The sequence below is a fragment of the Myxocyprinus asiaticus genome, chromosome 45, assembly GCF_019703515.2.
Source record: "Myxocyprinus asiaticus isolate MX2 ecotype Aquarium Trade chromosome 45, UBuf_Myxa_2, whole genome shotgun sequence".
In the NCBI taxonomy this organism is placed as follows: domain Eukaryota; kingdom Metazoa; phylum Chordata; class Actinopteri; order Cypriniformes; family Catostomidae; genus Myxocyprinus; species Myxocyprinus asiaticus.
In genome coordinates this window covers 18,961,663-18,984,729 of record NC_059388.1, presented here as the reverse complement: position 1 = coordinate 18,984,729, position 23,067 = coordinate 18,961,663, and the positions used below count along the sequence as shown (strand labels likewise).

General features: G+C 39.3%; 1 protein-coding gene across 2 annotated transcripts in view; it reads right to left on the bottom strand.

Annotated features, from left to right (window-relative positions):
* Positions 1-7,054, bottom strand: part of LOC127435003 (protein kinase C-binding protein NELL2-like) — a 71,351-nt gene extending 64,297 nt beyond the window's left edge. For both annotated transcript variants that reach the window (XM_051688097.1, XM_051688098.1), the window contains exons 1-2: positions 6,743-7,054; positions 5,847-5,975 (exon numbers count right to left, since the gene is read on the bottom strand). In XM_051688097.1, the coding sequence (XP_051544057.1) occupies positions 5,847-5,975; positions 6,743-6,794 (181 nt within the window). In that variant the 5' untranslated portion in view covers positions 6,795-7,054. The remainder of the gene's footprint in view (positions 1-5,846; positions 5,976-6,742) is intronic.
* Between the last annotated feature and the right edge of the window lie 16,013 nt (positions 7,055-23,067).

Below are 23,067 nucleotides of genomic sequence, written 5' to 3'. Positions count from 1 at the left end.
TCAAGTAGTTAAATCCATATTCACATCCCATATTTTGAAGTGATCAAGTTAGTTTTGGGTGAGAACAGACCAAAGTATAACTCTTTTTTCACTGTACATCTTGTCATTGCAGTCTCTAGGCACAATCATGATTTCAAGCTCAATTACAGTTCCTAGCACTTTACGCGTTCGTAGAGTGCTAGATGGTGCTAGAAAGTGAAATCGAACTTGAAATCATGATCGCTAAGGAGACTGCTGATGTCAAGATTTATAGTGAAACTTTGGTTATATTTTGGTCTGTTCTCACCCAAAATTGATTGGATTGCTTTGGAAGACTTGGATTAAACCACTGGAGTCTTATGGATTAATTTAATACTGCATTTATGTGCTTATTGGAGCTTCAAAGCTTTGGTCGCCATTCACTTGCACTGTTTGGAGTTTTCTTCTAAAAATCTTAATTTGTGTTCTGCAGAAGAAAGTCATGCACATCTGGGATTGCATGAGAGTGAGAAAATTATTAAAGAATTTTCATTTTTGGGTGAACTATTCCTTTAATTAATTCAGCCAGAGCCAGTTATTCAGTTAAACATACACGCACATATTCACTTATTCGAAAAACAACTGTCTAGAGCTGAGCAGTATTTAATAATCAGTGGTAGAATTGTGTTAACTGATAGAGATTTTGCTGTGCTATTTATACTATGGTTTATATATTTGTCCAGCAAATATATGGAGAAATGCAAAAATACATAGCGTGATGTCTCCTGATTTAAACTTAAGTGTTACATAAATGTGAATCTGTTTTTGCACTGACACCAGACGTATCCTTCATTTGTACTAAACACTTTTCTCTTTTGGTTTGCGTCGATCAATTTTCAAATAAATAGGAAAAATTATTTTGATAATTATTAATAATTTAGATAAATAATTTAGATGTACCATTTATTTTTGAAGTATTTCATTCATTGGATTATCCAAATATACCACATGCTTATTTAATTTAAACTGAAACCATTTTTTGTTGAATTTCAGTATACAGTTTGATAAACTGTGTACTGTTACTATGATATAAAACTATGATATAATATTTTTCATCTATGATAAAAGATTGTGGTCATTCCGCCTACCCCTACAACTGTCTGGTTAAAATGGTACCCTAGCATGTTTTGTCTTGAATCTGTCATCTTTCCCTCTCCTCTCCTTTGCTCCTTTCCCCTCCTCCTCTCCTTTATAAACAGGAAAGCGTGGATGTCATCGGACACTGAGAGGTATCTCATTTGCATTCTGCACATTTATGACCTTGTCTCGAATCCTGTCAGTTAGATCCCAATTCCGCAGTCCCGCTGGCATTTACGAGCGCCAGTCAATGTTTTGGAGGTGCCACCAGCCTAAATCAGAACAGGACTGTTGCATACACTGATATCAAATGCCTCTGTTTATACTAGAGTGTCAGACCTTGTGTCTATGTGTCAAATACGTGTGTGTCTTAAGTATGCCCATGAAGTTCCCTGGATCTGTATCTTGCGTGTGTGTTTTTTATGGGTATTCAGTTGCACATACATACATTTTACGCTGTATGATTGCATTCCCCTACTCAGAACTGCAATCTGTCTCATACACCATTCATACTGCAGAACAGAACTGCAAAACCAAACTATCAGTGCACCCACAAAAACTTGTCATCATTAAAGTTAATCGAAGTAGTGATGATAGCATAGTGCTTAATTAACTGTAAACTAAAAGAATCATGGTGCAATACAAAAATGCTGAAGAATGGTCAAGCCAGAAAGCAGAGAATGACCATCACCTTTGGCACTAAACCTCAAATAGCTCAAAGAAGGTTGTCAATCAGTATAAACAACAGCTCATAAATAAACAAAGGGCCAGCCTATGATATAAAAAGGATCATATAAAAAATCCTCCAAATGAATAGAATAGAATAGAATAGAATAGAATAGAATAGATGAAAAGAAAAGAGAAGAAAATGGTAGTGGTACAATAGAATTGAGAATAAAGGAATAGAATAGAACAGAATAGAATAGAATAGAATTCTTAAGAACATAGCTTCTGGTAGAACTGGTAGAGCATTGCGCTAGCAACATGTCACACCTGAAACTTTTGCCCTAGCGGCCACCAGAGGTCGCTAGGTGTTTAAGAGACTTTTAGTTTGAAGTTTTGTTTACCTTCTTGTGTCTCTGTTCTTGGTTCCTGCCCTGATTGTTCCCAGCTGTTTCTCATTTAACTTGTTTGCTCCAATGTATTTAATGTCCTTGTGTTTGCTTGTGTCTTTGTCAGTTGTTGTTTCCTGTTATCCCCATGGATGTAACGTATGCTCAGTTCCTTAGTTTTAGTTTTAGTTTTAGTTTTTGTTCCTTTATTTTCCAAGTTTTGTATCTGAACTCATTTTCTTATTAAATCAAAGCTGCTCTTAGATCCTGCTTTCTTGACTTTCTCCTGCATTCGTTACAGAACAACTGACCCGCAACCATGGATCTAGCGGCTTTGCTACCGCTGCTGCCCTCCCAGAAACTCCTCTTATGGCGGTTCCGTCCGCTCTCCCAGAGACTCCTCTTACAGCGGCTCCGCCCACTCCTCCTCCAGCAGCTCTGCCTCCTGACCCAGTCCCGGCCCTGTGGCCGCCTCCCAGGCCTCCTGACCCAATCCCTGCTCTGTGGCCGCCTCCCAGGCCTCCTGACCCAGTCCCTGCCCTGTGGCCGCCTCCCAGGCCTCCTGACCCAGTCCCTGCCCTGTGGCCGCCTCCCAGGCCTCCTGACCCAGTCCCTGCCCTGTGGCCTCCTGACCCAGTCCCTGCCCTGTGGCCTCCTCACCCAGTCCCTGCCCTGTGGCCACCTTCCAGGCCTCCTACCCAGTCCCTGCCCTGTGGCCACCTCCCAGGCCTCCTGACCCAGTCCCTGCCCTGTGGCCATTTCCTCCTGACCCAGTCCCTGCCCTGTGGCCATTTCCTCCTGACCCAGTCCCTGCCCTGTGGCCGTTTCCTGCTGACCCAGTCCCTGCCCTGTGGCTGTTTCCTGCTGACCCAGTCCCTGCCATGTGGCCGTTTCCTGCTGACCCAGTCCCTGCCCTGTGGTCGCCTTCCTGGCCTCCTGATCGTCCGCAAGCTCCCATTATTTTTTTTTTTTTGCCGTTATGTTTAGGAGTGCCAGGAGTCACTCCTTGGGGGGGGGCGCTATGTTACACCTGAAACTTTTGCCCTAGCGGCCTCCAGAGTCGCTAGGTGTTTAAGAGACTTTTAGTTTGAAGTTTTGTTTACCTTCTTGTGTCTCTTTTCTTGGTTCCTGCCCTGATGGTTCCCAGCTGTTTCTCATTTAACTTGTTTGCTCCAATGTATTTAATGTCCTTGTGTTTGCTTGTGCCTTTGTCAGTTGTTGTTTCCTGTTATCCCCATGGATGTAATGTTTGTTCAGTTCCTGAGTTTTAGTTTTAGTTTTGTTCCAGTATTTTCCAAGTTTTGTGTCTGGACTCATTTTCTTATTAAATCAAAGCTGTACTTAGATCCTGCTCTCTTGCCTTTCTCCTGCATTCGTTACACAATGCCAGGATCATGGGTTCGTTTCCAAGGGAACACAGAAACTGATGAAAACAAATTTATACTCTGAATGCACTATAAGTTGCTTTGGATAAAAGCATCTACCAAATGCATAAATGTAAATGTAAGACTAGACTAGAATGGAATGGAATTAAATAAAATAGAAGAAAAGGGTAGTTGTACAATAGAATAGAGAATAAAGGAATGGAATAGAATATATTAGTAGAACAACAGAAAAGAGAAGAATAGAATAGAATAGAGCACAGACTAGTGGACTGGAATTAAAAAGACCAGAGTGAAAAGAGAAAACTGGAATATACTATACTACAGGAAGACTAGAATAGACTAGACTAGACAAGAATTGAATAGAAGAAAAGGGTAGTTATACAATAGAATACAAAATAAAGGAATATAATTAGTGGTCGACTGACATATCACAGAGGCCGATAAATCGGCCGATATTTTGAATTTTTTAATTATTGGCATCGGACGATAAATTTTCCCGTTTGGGCGATTTTTTTCTTGAGGGTGCCAACAGGGCTTGCATGTGAAGCGACTGAGACATGTAAACGACCAGTCATGGTTTGTTTTGTTGTTACGTGCCATCGTGTTACTACAATAATAGACCGGTGTGCAACACAGTCTCATTTAAACGGTCCACATATCAGAGAATTTCTGTTATATAAACAAAATGGAATAATACACCAATGAAACATATGAGGTCCCTTTACATTACCCAGATTTCTCACACTTTTGACCAACGCATTTAAGCTCATATTGTTAAAGTGCTCGCCTGTTTCATTATCCCTCTCTCACCTCAACAGATCCCTGTAACTTTTAACTGTCTGGTCTAATGATAAAAAGGCAAATATAAATAAAATTAATATCATATACCGTCTGCAAAAATGCGCATATCTCGATTAAACAGATGTAATAAACCAACCTCACACAACTTCAGCAGATCCAGCATCCTGTGGAGCACTAATTTATTCACCTCTAAAGCACGTTTTCTAACAGTCTCTCCTCAACAGTTCCCTGTAACTTTTCTAATGATAAAAGGCAAATATCAATAAAACTTGAATGATATACCATTTGCAAATATGCAGATATCTCGTTTAAACAGATGTAATTCACGAACCTCGTGAAAATTCGGCGTTTTCTTCCTGTCGAGTATTCATCTAATTTCTTCCTCTGAAGCGTGTATTCTATCAGCCAGAATCAAAAACTTCAGGTTCAGGTTCAAAAGTTCCTCTCATTCACAAATCATGATGGTCGGTCCATGACAATCCAAGCAGCCGATCCAGGCCATTTAAACTGTCAGGAGATTGAGGCTTGCGCTGGATCCGCACGAGCGCATGAGTGCAACTTCATGGCTGTGTCTGAAACCAGGAAAATGCTGCTTCCGGAGGCTGAATACGGAGGTATGATGAAAATAAGGTGCTTTTCAAACTGTTCGGAGACCAGTTTCCTTAAGAGTTCCAATCATTCAAAACAGCTGTCAGTCAAGCCATTAACTGATTAGGCAGCAAGGTAGCAAGTCAGCTGCCTATGTTTTCAGATGAAGCCCATTGTAAAAGCATTTCACGTGTGCTATATTAAATGTCTTATTCACTATGCACTGTATGTACAATTGGTTTGATTCAGTATTTTTTTAGTAAATGCAATTGCTAACGTGGACATGCCATCCATGGTTGCTGGATTTCTGTGTGTATTATTTCCTTGTTCCTAATATATTAAAAATGTCTTCATGTGCAAATAAATTACTAAAATTTGATGACCAAACAGAAATCTGAAGAAACTGCTATCTACCATTTAAAATATTATATAACATTATTATTTTTTAGTTATGTGTGAAATTGAGTAAAATATAGTGCTAAATAAGAGTTTATTGTTATATATTTTATTCCACTAGGTGTCAGTGTAGTCAGTTCAAGATGACAAACAAAAAGTTACTTAGTGCACCTTAAACTGCATCTTCTGAATGGGATGACAATTCTTGGATGGGTAAGAACTTGCTACTCAACACAGGGGCCTGTTTACTCCTGGGACTGATGCTTCACTGTTGATCCATTTTTCATGAGAGATTATGTGGGATCTGGAATTATGCCATTCTAAACCAGCTGTCTGCATGGCTGCTTGGCTGTTTCCTCTCTCCAGATGTTTACAATGGATTCCAATTTTTCTAAATTGATTAGTCTCACTGTGAATGCTTTTCTCTGGAAAGATGCTCTGATGTCAGATACACTCTGATCCTAAATCAAAAGGAAACAAACGCATTCATCCCTGTTTGCTTGAGTATATAAATTCCAGCAAGGCATACCTTCAAACAGAAAAGCTGTGCTCTCATTGTGGAACCCCTGGACTTGAGAGGCTTCGGCACTTGACCTCATAAGATCAAATTCTTGGAAGATGTCCACATGTAATGTTGGGTCAACCCCGAAACCTGAAACTAGGGACACAAACATGATGAATAGCTTTCTGTTATATAAACAAAATGGAATAATACACCAATGAAACATATGAGGTCCCTTTTCATTACCCAGATTTCTCACACTTTTGACCAATGAATTGCCATGACATTTCCATGAACCTTTATAGTGTTTTTTGATTACTTAATAAGGATTTTTTATTATTATTATTATTTTGATTCATACTTTATTCAATTCGTTAATAAATAATTCAGTCAGATTTGTTAACCGTTTTGACTGATTCATAAAAAAGAGTTAATTCACAAATGTAACATTACTATGGTTTTTACTCTACAGGGGCACAATTTTATTTTCGTTATAAAAAATTCCAAGACTTCCCCTTAGCTTTCCCAGCATGGTAAACAACATAAATAAATAAATAAATAAAAATCTCTCATATTTGCAGGTTTTAAATCCTGCAATACTAAAATCCTGTCTACATGTTGCACTACATTTCACTATAATTAAGTCCTATAGTATCCCAACAAATATAATGGCATAATCTGCACTAAACACATTTATATACAACACTTATATATTTGTAAAAGTACATACCTGATCAGTAGACTATTACTCTTAGTAAGACTAGTCTATTAGTAGTCTATTGACTTCTTTGTAAACACACAGTTGCGTGAACGCTGTAATGTAAAGTGTGACCATAAAACCCCACTCAGGAAAATCAGTGTATGCCAAGAAAACCCACTATTTTCAATTAATTAATAAGACATCGGATAAACTCTGAGCTTACCATACCAAACTCCAACAGTACAAAGCAGAAAATAAAGTTTGAATAATCCCATTGTGAAGGTGGATAGAGAAAACGCCTATTCCATTTTTCTGATGTATTCCTCGCGGAGACCGAGCGCGAGATGCGCATCAGTGATATGGCTCAAACAAAAGCATGACTAAACCCTTATTTACAGTTCGGCAAAACTTTTGCGAATAAAGACGGAGAAATAAAACAAGACAAAAAACTCCATGTGGCGAAAATTCAGCTGTTGGAGATGACAGTGTCCTCTCGTGAATGAGCGGTCAGTGGGAGAGATGCAGGTGCGCGTGTCTTCCCTCAAGAGCAGAAAGCGAGTGAGCCAGATCGATCGAGCGCAACTGCATCTGCTGAATCACGCCACCTGCTGGTGATCACACGTGCATGAACAGTTTTATACAAGAGATAGGCTACAACAATGTGGCAATAGAACGGGGCTAGTAGTCACACTTTTTCCAACAATCAATATTTCTTAATTTTGTTCTTTAAAATAAATAAATAAAAATAAAAATAAAATAAAATAAAATAAAATAAAATAAAATAAAATAAAATAAAATAAAAATAAATTTCTGTATAGGATCTCATTGAACAGACGTTGAACTTTTAATGTGGCATGTTGTCGCACTATATGGGGTAAGTTGTCACTATGGGAGCCTGCAATTAGGTTTTTCCGACACAATCATAAAAAAAATAAATAAATAAATAAAATTAAAAACTTGAAATGTGCTGATCTATCAAACAATTGTTTTTGGCCAACATAATTTTTTAATAATGAATTGCCTAAAATTGTAACATATAAAACAAAAGTGTCCCAAAATGACATTTATGAAAAAAATACCCATGTCATGAGAACAAAGTCAAGCAATTTTGATTAAAATGTACCTTTATACATTATAAACTGTAAGCCTAACTAACCCGTGCCTGAATTTTCTATTCAAGAGTGATTTTATTATTATTATTCACTTCTTTACCCAAAACCTATTACAAAAATAGGATGATACTGGAATTTAGTTTGTAGGAAAGAATTCACTTAAATGATTCTAATGAATGATAGTTTTGAACTACTGTAAGCATCCTGAAACCAACAGGAGAAAACAAGCATTTGTTGAGCTTATATCTCAAAACCTTATACAGTTGTTATAACTTGTGACAACTACACCTGCATGGTCTCCATTATATGGTAATACTGTACTGCATAATAACTATCAACAGTGGCATTAACAAACCTAGTTGAATTATAGGCCTACAATGTTAAACAAATTAGACTAATGACCTTCAAATTTTTCATAATGTCATAAAGGCTGTATATTACAATGTGCATCTGTACTGATCTGAACTCAAATCAAATCCCTTTATTGTCACTCAACCACATACACAAGTGCAACAGTGGGTGAAAGTCTTGGGTACAGTTCCAAGCAACATATCAGTATGACAATTACAATAAACATTTGATTTACACATAACACAATTTACACATCTTGTTACACAACACAATATACACCTAATAATACACAATATACAGTATACATAAATAAGAAGACTGTATACAGTAAAAATACACTGTATCTGATGATCCAGCCACCCAAGAGCATTAAAAAAAAAGCATTATATAATGTTCTTAAATTACTTTTTTGATGAAAGTTGTTATAAAATGTTGCACGATACAACCGATATCAAGACAGTATTTATACTATCTCACTAGCATAGCACTTAAAAGTGTTCAGAAACATTTCAGCCCATGTGCTGCTTTGTTTATTCTGTTGCTAAGGAGTTAATGCCCTTAAAAAAAACTGAGACTGTTGCCATGGCCTCTGCAACAAATTTGCGTATAGAGAAAGGTCAAAGAAGAAGGTCACCTGAGCCAGAAATAAAGATTGCAAGTCAAATCCAACAGGAAATGTGTTATGCAAGTATTTTACAATGGCCTTTACCCTAAACATTGCTACCTTGATAAATGCTGTGTTAAAAGGCTTGACTGTCTGAAAATATTACAGGTGCATCTGTTTTCTATCCATGCGAATGTGGTTGCAACACATTGCACACAGACAGACAATATTCAAGGCGGCAGTGATGCTCATGCATTATTAATGAATCATTTGTATGGCAAACCTATAAATCTGATTGCATGATCCCACCATAGCATCTTACTTATGAAAATGCTATAGCAATATGCATAATATTTATGTAAACGCATACAAATCAGAAAACAGTGGGGGAGAGCAAGAGAGACAGAGAAAAGCTGCTAGATGTCATTGGTTTCACAATGACAGCTCAAGGCATCACAGTTAGAGAGAAGGCAGTTTTAAAAGCAATGCACATAGAGATAGCTATCATCTATATCAGTTCAGGCACTACATAACAACATGTGTTCCTGACAACAGTCTTCCTGCATGACAAGCATTATGGCCTCCAATATAGTCAGCTGGTATAGGACTGCAGGCACAAAATACAGTAGGTAGCTCATTTTCTTAACTCGGAGAGAAGTCACATAGGACTTCATTGGTTTCAGATACATATTTGCACACTCACACAAACACATAATATGCAATACAGAATGAGGGCCTAAGTAAAATGCGCAACTGTTGGTGGTGAATTACTTTTTTGTGTTATTACTTATATAGAATAGAGAATTGATTCATGATTGGGACTAGATCGGTGGTTCTCAAATGGTGTGGGTACAGGTCTGTTCTGATAGGGTTGTGGACCACAGAGAAAAAACTATTCTAAATGCAAATAATAAAATGCAACTAACCATATAATTTTGTATACTGTAGATAGCTAAATAAAACTGCTTACCATCTTTTGTTGTTAGCCATGGGTCCAATTCATCACTACGGTATTTTGGCACAGATTAACTTGTCACTTGGAAATATGGCTTATACAAATTCAGTATTTGGCCCAGTGTTGTTCCATGTGTTCGAGGGGTAAATCACACTTCTCATATTGTTTATGCATTTACAAAATTCTAAATGTTCCATTTTAGCCTATATGCAATCTTAATAATTTGCATGTTGTTGGACCTGCAGTTCATAATAATATTAACACATTAAGGGCATTATTTATTATTATTATTACTTATTATTATTATTATTATTATTATTATTATTATTATTTATTCAAATTATTAAAGTTTTGGAAAACCAAGCGCAGAACTTCGAAACAAATGCAAAGAGCACAAAAAACAGTAATATAACCAAGGAAAACATGATTTTTTTTCCCCAATTCTGATGACTTTGCTTTAATTTTTTTGTTTGTTTGTTTTTTGTTTTTTGTTTGCAGCATATTTTAAATGTATTTATATATTTTTGATTCATGCTTGTTATTTTTTGATCTGTGCTAATTGTTTTGATCTGCACTTTTTATTTATTTTTGCATGTATTATTTTTTTATCTGCGCTTATTGTTTTTTGATTCACACTTATTATTTTGATTCACGCTATTTTTGGATCCGTGACCACAATACTTTTGACGGGATTTTGATCCCATAAGCACTCCAATTCTGTGAGAGGCACACACTGTGCAAGTGCACCATGAAAACACTTATCTGATATACAAATACAGTAATTGGAGTGATGCATTTCAGGGTGAGCGTTACACATCACAGACACAGGGTGTTGATGTGTAGGTCTGAAAGAGATTCATTGATCTTGCATAAAATGCTCTGTATAGTGTCTAATTTTTCAGTCTGTGTCAAGAGTCAGTGTCTTGGTGCTTTACATGTCTGTGTGCTCTTGTGAAAACTTTAAAGTAAACAAACAAATATTGCAGTGTGACTGTTTATAGACTCCAACAGATATATGTTGAAATAAAATAGATGTTTATAAAATATTGCAAAGCATTCATAAACAGTGTAGCATGAGGATATTATACTGATCACACAAAGGTACACTGTTAAAAGTGGTAACCGGCAATTATGACCTTAAGAGCGATTTTTCCCTGATCTAACCCTTAAAACTGCTGATGTAACCTAATGTATTCAGGTTAATGTATTCAGGTTGATGTTAAATAACATTTTGATTTGAAACCAGTTAATTTAGATGTTACCACATGAAGCACATTTTTCAGATTTACATTTTCTTCAGTTTAGCTGAATTGTATTATTTTATGACATTATACAGCAATAAATGATTAAAGTGACATTTCTGAGCACAATGTGTATCAACTGATGCAAACAAAAAAACTATTTAGATAGATAATATCTGATACTTGAGGCATAACAAGTAGATTAAAGTCAAGTAAAATCCATTTGAAAAAGGACATGAAATTGTCAGAACAAAAACCCCTATAGAATTGCCATGCTGACATCTAGTGGCAAAATACAAAGACACACACAAGCGCACAAGTTTATTCATCTACCATCAACTTCTCTTGCTTTTATATAAAGCTATAATAATTACTATAGAATAACCCAAAGCCAAACTTCTGGGGACAAATATGCAAAAGTATGAAAATTGTTTGCCAGCTAAACTTTTAAAAATTCACATTTCTACCGTATGTCAAAATGTATCTTTATAAAGTTATCTGAAAAAATAAATAAAAAATAAAAATAAAATAATAATAATAATAATAATAATTATATATATATATATATATATATATATATATATATATATATATATATATATATATATATATGGTTGCACTTCATTCTATTTTAATTCTACTTCCTTGAATTCAAATTTTCAAAATGTAATGCCTTAATTCAAATTCAGATTCTATTAGAATTTAAAGGCATTATAAACTCAGTCCTAAATGGTGTACAGCCCTGATGGCAGCAAAAATGAATGTAGGACTGGCAATGAGAGTCCAAAATGATTCATATGTGCTTATGTGCTCAGCAAAGACTATTCATCTGAAAAAAACCTGCACTAATAAATTCTTATGAATGTCATTCCATATGACCCCAACCTAAATCTTATGAATACCCAACTGTAATGAATTCTCTCTTTAACCTTTCCTGTCCATGTTTGTTTACATCAATGCATCATACGAGTTACCGATAAGCCATATGAGCCAAAGTGAGCGGTCAAAGAGCAATCTCATTGCTGCCACAACAGCGTGATTCAGCAACGTGGCGGTTCAGGGGATGCATAACACTGCATGAACATGCAGCCAAACATGAAAACCTCTGCCACCCCATGTCATGCCATATTAACTAATTGCTTTGCTAATACAGTATATATATATATATATATATATATATATATATATTGTTTTTCCATGTTCTTCACTAAACTCTTAGTAGCTTGCCCCTGGGGAAAGATCTGCATCAACACAAAGCCCAGTCCACCTGACCACAACTGAGCTGCCTGCATGCTGCCTGTCTGCTTCCACCATATCCAGCCTTTCAGATCACCCCCAACTCAACTGTTTGCTCATTTAGACTCCAAGCGCCATATGCAACTCGTCTAAACCAACTACAAAAATAGCTCTCGGGTCTACCAACACTGTCTTCAACATGGACCTTACGAAAAGCTGGGGTGTAAAAAAGTATTTAAGTGAAAGTTTAAGTCCAAGTATCTAGCCAAAAACATACTTGAGTGAAAGTAAAAAAAGTATTCACATTAAATTGTACTTAAGTAAAAAGTAACTTTTTTCCTAGCTAGAATGAAATCAAGAGAGGAGATTGTGTGAGAGAATGTTGTTAAATTCAACTGGTTTGTTAAGTCACCTTTTTACTGTCTCTGATGACTGTTGTATTTTTCCCCCAGTGGCATTTGCAGCCTGGTAAAAGAATCATGTTACAATAACTACATTTTTGCAGAATGATTTTTATGTGGCCTGTTGTATGTACCATGGCAATTTCCTTGTGGAATGAACACTAGAGGCACTAAAACAACGACTAGTATCCCCTTTCACTCAAATTATGAGTAAAACAGCAAATTATTACTTCATAAACACTTACTTTTCACTCTGTTCCTCACATAATGTTATCTTATGACATATAAACACTTTTACTATAGTGCATGACTAATTTTAACATTTGCATTACATAACCAACTAAATTTACAAGCTTGTTTAAGTGTGATCAAATTGTGCGTTAGCTCAGCTGTTGCATATGCAATACAAATGACTGGGGTACGAGTCCTGAAGAGCATGCAAGTCGTCACATGAAATGAAAGTGTCATAGAAGCACCACAAAATGACGTGGTTGTATCAGATATTGTGTTTTTCATGTCACATTTGCTTTTTCTGACACTGTCTGTTAGGTTTAGGTTTAAGATTTAGGGTAGGGATGTAGGTGTTGTTGATTTAAATCCCGATAGAACATTAACATTAAAAATTTCATCTGTTTGGGAGAACATTTCACTCACTTTTAGCACCACACAGTAGATATTTCATTTTGGAAATGCCCTGAGACGTGTAATGAACCACATACTTTTCAATGTTTCCACAGTCATGGAATGTTTGTTGCATGGAAGAAGGCACTCATGAATTGTGAAGTCAGAGCATCCAGCCCCTTGAGACATCAAAGAAATCAAAATAAGCTTTGAAGAAAGTTAGAATGTCACTGTCATTTGTTTTGTTTTTCTCTCCCTCATGTGTCTCAGGTGCTGCCGGTATGCGTGATCAGCGTTTCCATGGGAACACTGATTGTTTCTATGGCAACGCAGATCATGCCACTAATTAGCGTGCTGACAGCACCTGTTCTCCGTTGATTCTCTGCCTATTTAAATGCTTTGTTGTGTCATGATCTTTGCTAGATTGTTGTTGTGTGTTCAAGTAACTCACCTCGCTCTCTCTGCTTCAGTTGGTCCTGTCTCGTGTATCTGTATTATTTGCCTGTCTCTGCCCGTGTGTCTGGAGTGTGGTTACCTTCCAGTTTGCTGCTTCGCTTGTCCTTCTGCCAACACATTCTTCAATGGAGGATTCCTCACGGATCTGCTCCCTCCTACCACGACGCATACATGCCTACGAACACACTCTTCACTGAGGATTCCTCACGGATCTGCTCTCAACACTGCCACGATGCATAAATGCCTACGAACACACTATTAACAGAGGATTCCTCACAGATCTGCTCTCTACACGAACATGATGCACACACATCTACAAACACACTCACCGCCTTCCTGCTGCAGTCGGTGCTGGGTTCCCCACGCTTTGCCAGCCCTGCTGTGTTCTAATTTATTGTTAATAAATCCTATGAACTGTTCCTCTGCTCTTGGGTCTTTTGCTTTCTGACAGAACGATCCAGCCAGGATGGAAACAGCGGAGGAATCCACTCTTCGTGCCACCTTTTCTCAGCAGGGATCTTTACTGGGACATCTGCAGGATCAGATCTCAGCTTCTAATTGGGCTCTGGAGATGATGGCATCACAGCTCACTGAGATCACCTCTGTCGTCCAACAACTCCACCAGCCTCCCGATACCAGTCACACCCAGGAAGTGGCCTCACTGGCTCTGGCGGTTCCCCACATTTCAGGACACTCTGAGCCTTGTCTGTATCCTCCAACCCTGTTCTCAGGTGAGGTGGGTTCTTGCCACACCTTCCTTTCACCATGGTCCATGTACTTCTCGTTGCAGCCTTCTGTTTTCCCATCAGAGACAATGAAGGTGGCATGCGTCATCATGATCCTCACTGGAAGGGCCGGTGAATGGGGAACCGCCATGTGGGACAACGGACACCCCTGTTGCGCTTCATTCCAAGCATTCTCCGTGGAGCTCCGCCGAGTGTTCGATCGTAGTGAGGCGGTAATGGTTTTATCTGGATTGTCTCTGGGAAACCAAGGTCGTGATCTTGACCCTTGCCACATCTTGTGAGTGGAATGGTCACATTCAGTAGGACTGGTTTCTGCATGGGCTATCCGACAACATCCAGGATGAAATCTATGCCTTGGACCTGCCTCCTGCTTTGATGACCTGGTGGACCTGGCCAACGAGTGGATCAGCACCTGACCCTGCATTCTCCACCTGCCGGGACTGCTGACTGCCATACCCAGTCCACTGTTCCGGCCAGGCCACAGGAATCATGGTCCGAGGCAGAGCCCATGCAGATCGGGAGGACTCGGCTTTCTCCGGAGGAGAAGCAGAGATGCTTCACCCAAGGACTCTGTTTATATTGTGCACATCCTGGACATGTCTCCGCCTCCTGTCCAGTAAAAGCCAGCCACTTGTTAGAAGGCAGGGGGTTACTGGTGAGTGCAACGCCCCTGAGCAAAACCCCAGAATACATACTCTTCTCCCAGCCGGACTGCAGTACAGATCAACCAGTCATGCTGTTTCCACATTGGTGGATTCCAGAGCCGAAGGATCTTTTTGACATTGACTTGGCTTCCAAGTGGCAAGTTCTGGTGGTCCAGTTGGATGAACCTATCACAGCCCATACCATTAGCAGCACGTTCATCACCCATTCCACCAAGCCAGTTACCTTCGTCTCCAGCAATCATTTGGAAAAGTTATCCTTCTACCTGGTCCAATCTCCATCGGCACCAGTAGTGTTGGGGCATCCTTGGTTAGTCACACACAACCCACACATAGACTGGTCAACCAATACTGTTCTTGCTTGAATTTTGTTCTGTTTGTCTCTCCGTCTTAACTCTGCTGTCTACTCTGTCCAGTCTTGTGTTTCGTTTCAGGATGAATCAGCGGATTTATCTGGAGTACCGTTGGCATACCATGACTTAAGGGCAGTGTTCAGCTGGTCCCGCACCATGACCCTTCCTCCTCATCGCTCGTATGACTGTGCTATTGATTTGCTCCCTGGCACTTCTCCTCCACAAGGAAGGCTGTTTTTGCTCTCTGCTTCTGAGAGGGAGGCCATGAACAGGTACATCATTGATTCTCTGGAAGGGAGCACAGATTTGCCACTATTTGTGTACACACAAGTGTACACTGCATGTCTGACTGCCGCTGCTCCCCGGCTTGATCCTTTTAAACTTTTAAATTAGTTCCGTTCTGGTCTTTGTTCATTTTCACGTGGCATTTATATTATATTTCGGAGCAACCCTATTTGGATGATCAGCTGCTAGTCGCGGGGAGTGCCTGAACTACCTGCCTGCCTTTCATCCACTAAAACTCCAGCTTACCTCGGATGAGGTTCGGCACTCGCTTGCTTGTGTTTGGATGGAATCATGGAGGCCTAGGATCGACCGCTCTCGGCTGGATGATCAGCTGCTAGTCTTGGGGAGTGCCTGAACAACCTGCCACCTGCCTACCTGCCTGCCTTTCATCCACTAAAACATCGGCTTACCTCGGGTGAGGCACAGCACTCGATGCCTTGTGTTTGGATGGTCTGGACTTGCGGTGGCCAGGGATCGACTGCTCTCGGCTGGCAGCTGTACTGCTGTGTGCTTGTTTGTGGGCGTGTTGGCACACATGGACATTAAGGACATTAAGACCATTAAGACAAAGATCTAGTTGTGGTGGTGTTACAAAGGATGAAGTCCCTTCTGCTCACTGTTTTGGTATGTTACAGCTGTATTAATGCTCTTAGCCCTCTCTACCTTGCTGCTTTGGCTCTTGGATATTATATTTGTCTAGTTATGGCTCTCTTCTATTCATCTCTGGATTTGCATAATCCGAACTCTTCATATCGTCTTCCTGTGGACATATATAATCACTGTGCTTCCTTGGAAATTCTGCACCGTCCTTGATATGTCCACCGAGGATCTCGGCGCAGTTTCTGTAAAGGTGCACAGTTTGCTTCCTTGGTTAGTGATTACATTCCAGTAATTTCATCTCGTAGTTCCTCTTCAAAGTCGGGCGCAGAGTTACGGTCTGTAAATCTGTTAAATCTCTGTTCAATTAAGTTTTCATCTCCAAATGCTGAAAAAGCTGAGCCGCTGACGGTGAGGATGGCTTTGATAAATGCGAGGTCACTATCTAACAAATCATTCATTTTAAATGACTTCTTCATCTCAAATTTGCTTGAATTTTTATTTGTGACTGAAACATGGCTGAAACTGGATGAATTATCATGAACTGGATGAACTTTCTCCACCGGATTGTGCTTTTTTTAGCACTCCAAGACTTTCTGATATTGGGGGGGTGTTGCTACTGTTTTTAAAAACTATTTTAAAAACAAAAATGAGAACAGTTATACCAAGACATTTAATGAGAATCGACATAGGGGGTCCTGTATTATGTGCACTGGTTTACAGGCCTCCGAAATTTAACAAGGACTTCATTCAGCAATTCTCTGAGTTCCTCTCTAATATTGTGTCTCGCTGTGATAGACTGTTGATTCTAGGAGACTTTAATATTCACCTTTGCTGTCCATCTAAACCTTTGGTGAAAGAGTTTTTATGCCTCATTGAATCTTTAAATCTGTCACAGTTAGTTTTTAGCCCTACTCATAATTTGGGGCACACATTGGATCTGGTGTTGTAACATGGTTTTCCTGTAACAAATCTGAGAGTGATTGATGCTGCTATTTCAGACCATTTGCCAATTTTGTTTGAATCTGTCTGTGTTTCTCCCACCTTCACTTGCTCTCAGTCTGTATGTTATTCTCATTTCATTCAACTTTCCACTACCAGTTTATTTTCAGAGTACTATCAAGCTAACTTTGCGGATGCTGTCTTCATTGACAAATTAAACACTGAAGAAATGGTGGAGGTCTTTACTAAATCCTGCTCTGTTTCTATAGACTCTGTTGCTCCCCTTAATCCCGGAAAGCTAAGGGAAAGGGCAACGCTCAGCCTTGGTTAAATGATAACACCTGCTGTCTTAGACAAGAGTGTCATAAGGCAGAGTGAAAGTGGAATAGAGACAAACTTCAAGTCTCGAATGAATGTTTAACTGCATACTTAACTAGTTACCAAAAGTCAGTAAAAGAGGCTAAGTCTAAATTCCTCTCCAAACTCATCACTGAAAATGCTAACCGACTAAGAATGCTGTTTAAGACAATTGATTCAGTGCTAAATCCCTTACCAGCCCCTTCTCTTGTTCCATCTAGGGAAACGTGTGAGAACTTAAACATTTTTTGATAATAAAATCTTGGAGATCAAGGCTTCCATTAAGCCATCAACATATGATCCCCCATTGATTTGTTCACCAACAGATTTGCTAACTTGTTTTCATCCAGTTACCTCTGCTCAGCTAGCTGATATTGTTTCAAAGGCTAAATGCTCCAGCTGTGAGTCCAATGTCATTTTAACTCGTCTTTTCAAGGAAGTGTTTGTAACCTTGAGCCCAGCTGTAACAGACATTATTAACAGTTCTCTAGCAAATGGAGTTGTACCTGCTAGTTTTAAACATGCTGTGGTTTATCCTCTGCTTAAGAAATCCAATCTTGACCCATCTATCCTTAACAATTTCAGACCTGTCTCCAAATTGCCTTTTATTTCAAAGCTCTTAGAGAGAGTTGTGTATCGTCAGTTGAGTTCTTATATCAGTATGTCCAATATTTAAGATACTTTTCAGTTGGGTTTTAGACCAATGCACAGTACGGAAACCACACTGTTGAAGGTCAGCAATGACCTCGATACTGGTTTGTATGCTGCGCTTGTCTTGTTGGATTTAAGCACTGCATTCGATACAATCGATTATAGTATTCTGTTACATCGGCTGGAAAAGGTGGTGGGTATTCAGGGTGCTGCCCTGCAGTGGTTGGCCTCTTACCTCAAAGATAGAACCTTCTCAGTGAGCATTGGGAAGTTTTCTTCGTCAGTTCCCCTATTATGCGGTGTGCCCCAAGGGTCCATTTTAGGCCCTCTTCTCTTTTCACTTTATATGCTCCCCTTGGGTGCCATTTTTAAGAAATATAAGATATCCTACCACTGCTATGCTGACGATACACAATTTTATCTACCAGCTAAAACTGACAGTAGTTATCCTTTGGACGCACTTTGCGACTGTTTTGAGGAGATCAAATGGTGGATGGCTAATAATATTTTGCAATTAAATGAAAGCAAAAGTGAAATTCTGATTTTAGGCCCCTCCATGTCTCCATCTGTTTTTAATTTAGGTTCTCATTCTACCAGTGTTCAACCTCATGTAAGAAATCTTGGGGTTACATTTGATTCGTCACTAAATTTTGAGAAACAAATCAGTACAGTGGTAAAGGGCAATTTCTTTCATCTGAGATTGGTTGCGAAATTAAAACAGTTTCTACCCCCAAAAGATTTGGAGACTGTAATCTACACTCTCATAACATCATGCCTGGACCACTGTAATTCCCTATACTGTGGCCTGCCTCAAATTGCGATCTCTCGCCTGCAAATTGTCCAAAATGCTGCAGCGAGGCTTCTTACCGGAACGAAAAAGAGGGATCACATTTCTCCCATTTTAGCGACTTTACATTGGCTTCCTGTAAAGTTTAGAATCTATTTTAAAATTGCTGTTTCTGTGTACAAGGCTTTATCTGGTGTCGCACCAAAATACATTAGTGACCTTCTGATTCCTTACTCTCCCCAAAGAGCACTTAGGTCTAGTAATCAGCTTCACTTAACTGTCCCACGTTGTCGCTGTAAAACTAAGGGTGGTCGGGTCTTCTGTGCTGCAGCACCTAAACTTTGGTCTGCCCGTAAATGTGAGGTTTGCTCCTTCACTAGCCTGTTTTAAATCGGCTCTTATATCTTATTTGTTCTCTCTGGATTTTGATTAAGATTAGTTTTCTGATTGTATTTTATTTAATGTGTTTATATTTTGTACGCTGCATGTTTTCCTTTAATGCTTTCTTTTTATATGCTCAATGTTTTATTGTACAGCACTTTGGCACAACTCTGTTGCTTTTAAATGTGCTATAGAAATACATTTTGACTTGACTTGACTCTGGCAGCCAGTCTCATCTGGGGGGGCGGGGGGGTTCTTCTTCGTGGAGAAGAAAGAACGGCTCGCTTAGACCTTGCATATATTATCGGGGGCTGAATGACATCACGGTGAAGAATCATTATCCTTTGCCATTGAAGTCTTCAGCTATTCAAACTCTTGCAGGGAGTATCCTTCTTTATGAAGTTGGACTTACACAATGCTCATCACCTTGTCCGGATCAGAGAGGGGGATGAGTGGAAGACGGCTTTTAACACTCATAGAGGGCACATCGTATATTTGGTTATGCCTTTTGGATTGGTCAACACCCCAGCCGTCTTCCAGGGGCTCGTGAATGACATTCTCAGAGACATGGTCGTCCATTTTGTGTTTGTCTATCCAGATGATATTATGATCTTCTCCCAGAATATCTAGGACCATGTCCAGCATGTCAAGAAGGTGCTTCAGAGACTGCTAGAGAATCGGCTCTTTGTTTAAGTGGAGAAGTGCGCTTTTCATCACAGTGCTCTTCCTCAGACAGAAAGGTGCATCTGTGCACTTTTTTCTCGCACCGCTTAACTCCAGCTGAACAGAATTACGACAGGGGTAACAGAGAATTGCTGGCGGTCTGGCTGGCTTTGGGCAAGTGACATCACTGGTTAGAGGGTTCAGGGTACCTTTCGTGGTCTGGGCTGTTTATAAGAACCTAGAGTACATCCGTAGTGCTAAGCGCCTTCATTCTAGACAGGCTCACTGGGCACTGTTTTTCACCAGGTTTGACTTTGTTCTCTCATATCGTCTGAGCTCTAAGAACGTTGTATGGCCTCCCATAATCCATCTTCTTGGAGCTCTCATTAAATCTGGAATGAGTATGCCCACAACTCTTTGCAGTCATTGTCTACGGGGTTATCACCCTTACAGTGTAGCCTCGGTTACCAGCCCCCTTTGTTCCCTGCCCAAGAGCCTGACGTTCAGGTCCCATCCACTCACGCCTTTATTCATAGGTGCTGTCACACCTGAAAAGCCACCAGAGAAGCCCACATACGGACTTGCGCTCGTGTTAAGAGGTCGACGGACCGACCCCCAGCTTACATGTGTGGTCAGAAGGTCTCGTTGTCCTCCAAGGACATTCTGCTCCAACTTCCCTCACATAAGCTGGGTTCCAAGTTTATTGGGCCATTTCCCATTGTTAAAGTTTTTAGTCTGGTAGCAGTCTGTCTCAATTTACCTCCCTACCTCAAACGCATCCATCCCGTTTTCCATGTTTCTCAAATTAAACAGTTTTTTCGTTCCAATTTGCATCCCACCACACCTGTCCCACCTCTACCGTGACTAGTTGAGGGCTCTCCAGCGTATACGGTCAAAAGGTTGATCGACCTCAGGCGGAGAGGCAGAGGGTTCCAATACATTTTTGACTGGGATGGTTATGGACCTGAGGAGAGATGTTGGGTCCTGGCTCGGGACATCCATGGGAATGCTGATCTCTGCCCATGTGTCTGGAGTGCAGTTACCTTCCAGTTTGCTGCTTCGCTTGTCCTTCTGCCCACACATTCTTCAATGGAGGATTCCTCACGGATCTGCTCCCTCCTACCACGACGCATACATGTCTACGAACACACTCTTCACAGAGGATTCCTCACGGATCTGTTCTCTACACTACCATGATGCACACACATCTACAAACACACTCACCGCCTTCCTGCTGCAGTCGGTGCTGGGTTCCCGATCCTTTGCCAGTCCTGCTGTGTTCTAATTTATTGTCAATAAATCCTGTGAACTGTTCCTCTGCTCCTCTGGGTTTGTGAATTGTTTTCTGAGGTTTGCTACCAAACATTGCTGTTGAGCAGATATAATTCATAATGAATATTTACTCAGATTCCATAATTTTTTTTTATCATTATTATCATCATTATCATTGCTGGTGTTATAGTTATTATTATAATACTTGCCTAACAACAACAACAATAATTCATAAAATAGGGAGTAGAAATTCATAGATATGATTTAATAATGAAGGCAAGTGTAGAAATAAATGATATGTACACATTTAATTACAAAAGCCTTTGGTGTATATATATATTATACATTTGCAACGTGAATGATCATTTTTGACTGTCCAATCTGTAAAAGCAGCAGGCGTTTAGAATAGGGGTGCACCGATCGATCGGCCACCAATCTAAATTGTCCGATCTTCGTCTTGAGTCTGTGATCGGCAATCAGCTGATCGTGCCTAGAGTCAGGGCAGATCTTTTTTGCAGCACGCAGGGAACCACACATACACTGCTACTCTAATGAATGAATGCTTTCTCAGCCCTTGATGCAGGACAGTGTGGCCTCTGGAGGGTGAATTGTTGGCAATTCTAAGCATTCATGAATTTCAACTTTCAGACATTCTGTTATTCAGATGAATATGCAGATTTGTTTTTAAAAATATGGGAGAATTACTCGTGTATGAATATTAAGTTGCCCATTTTCTAGAGTCATCATGGTAGTAATTCTGACTCGATGCACTGTGAGCACAAAGAGGATAAAGACGCCGCAAATGGATATAAAAACAAATTAAACATCAAAGAAACATGCAAATACAAACCTGAGTACATGTGATGTAACGTGGGTCATGACAATCAGACATTGTGTTGAGCGATAGAGACTGTTTGAGCAATCATGAGCACTTTTAGCTTCACTCCCTTCAATATGCTCACTTGCAGTGTCAATCAAACATGCACTCTCCAGTTGCTCTCAATATCTCATCAGTCACTCATCTCGGCGCTATTCTGTGAGGATCCCAATTTAAATCAGATTAATGTTGGTCACATTACCACTAATCACAGCAATTACACTTTAACCATAACGGCACCGCGTCTTCACGCATTTACTTAATAATTAGTGATTAGTGTTACAGCAAAACGCCAAAGACAGTAAACAAATCATAGATATTAATAATTTCTCACTGGAGCAGTTTTAGAGCTTATAATGGATACTGTAAATCTTTCTTATTTTTGAACGTATCTCTGCTGTGTGTGATGCTCTCATGGATTTTGCTGCTTACCAGTATGTCACAATGACCTTTTGATATTGACAACAGAACTATTCATAACAAATAAATATTAGCAATTCACAATTAATATAATTTTTATGTAATTTTGGTAACGTTATAAAAATGTTCCATTCGTTAACATTAGTTGATGCATTTGGTATCATGAACAAACAATGAACAATATATTTTTACAGCCTTTATTCATTATAAAGTTAGTTAATAAAATTACAAATGTTCATTGTTAGTTAATGTTAGTTCATAGTGCATTAACTAATGTTAGCTAATGCAACTTTTGATTTTAAAAATGTAATAGTAGACTGGCGGCCAAAGGTTTGGAATAATGTACAGAAATTGGTACATCTATTCACCAAAGTGGCATTCAACTGATCACAATGTATAGTCAGGACATTCATAATTATTATTACAATTTGAAAAAAAATTCAGAACTTCTTAAACTACTTCAAAGTGTTCTCATCAAAAAAATCCTCCACATGCAGCAATGACAGCTTTGCAGATCATTGGCATTCTAGCTGTCAGTTTATCCAGATACTCAGGTGACATTTAACCTGACACTTCCT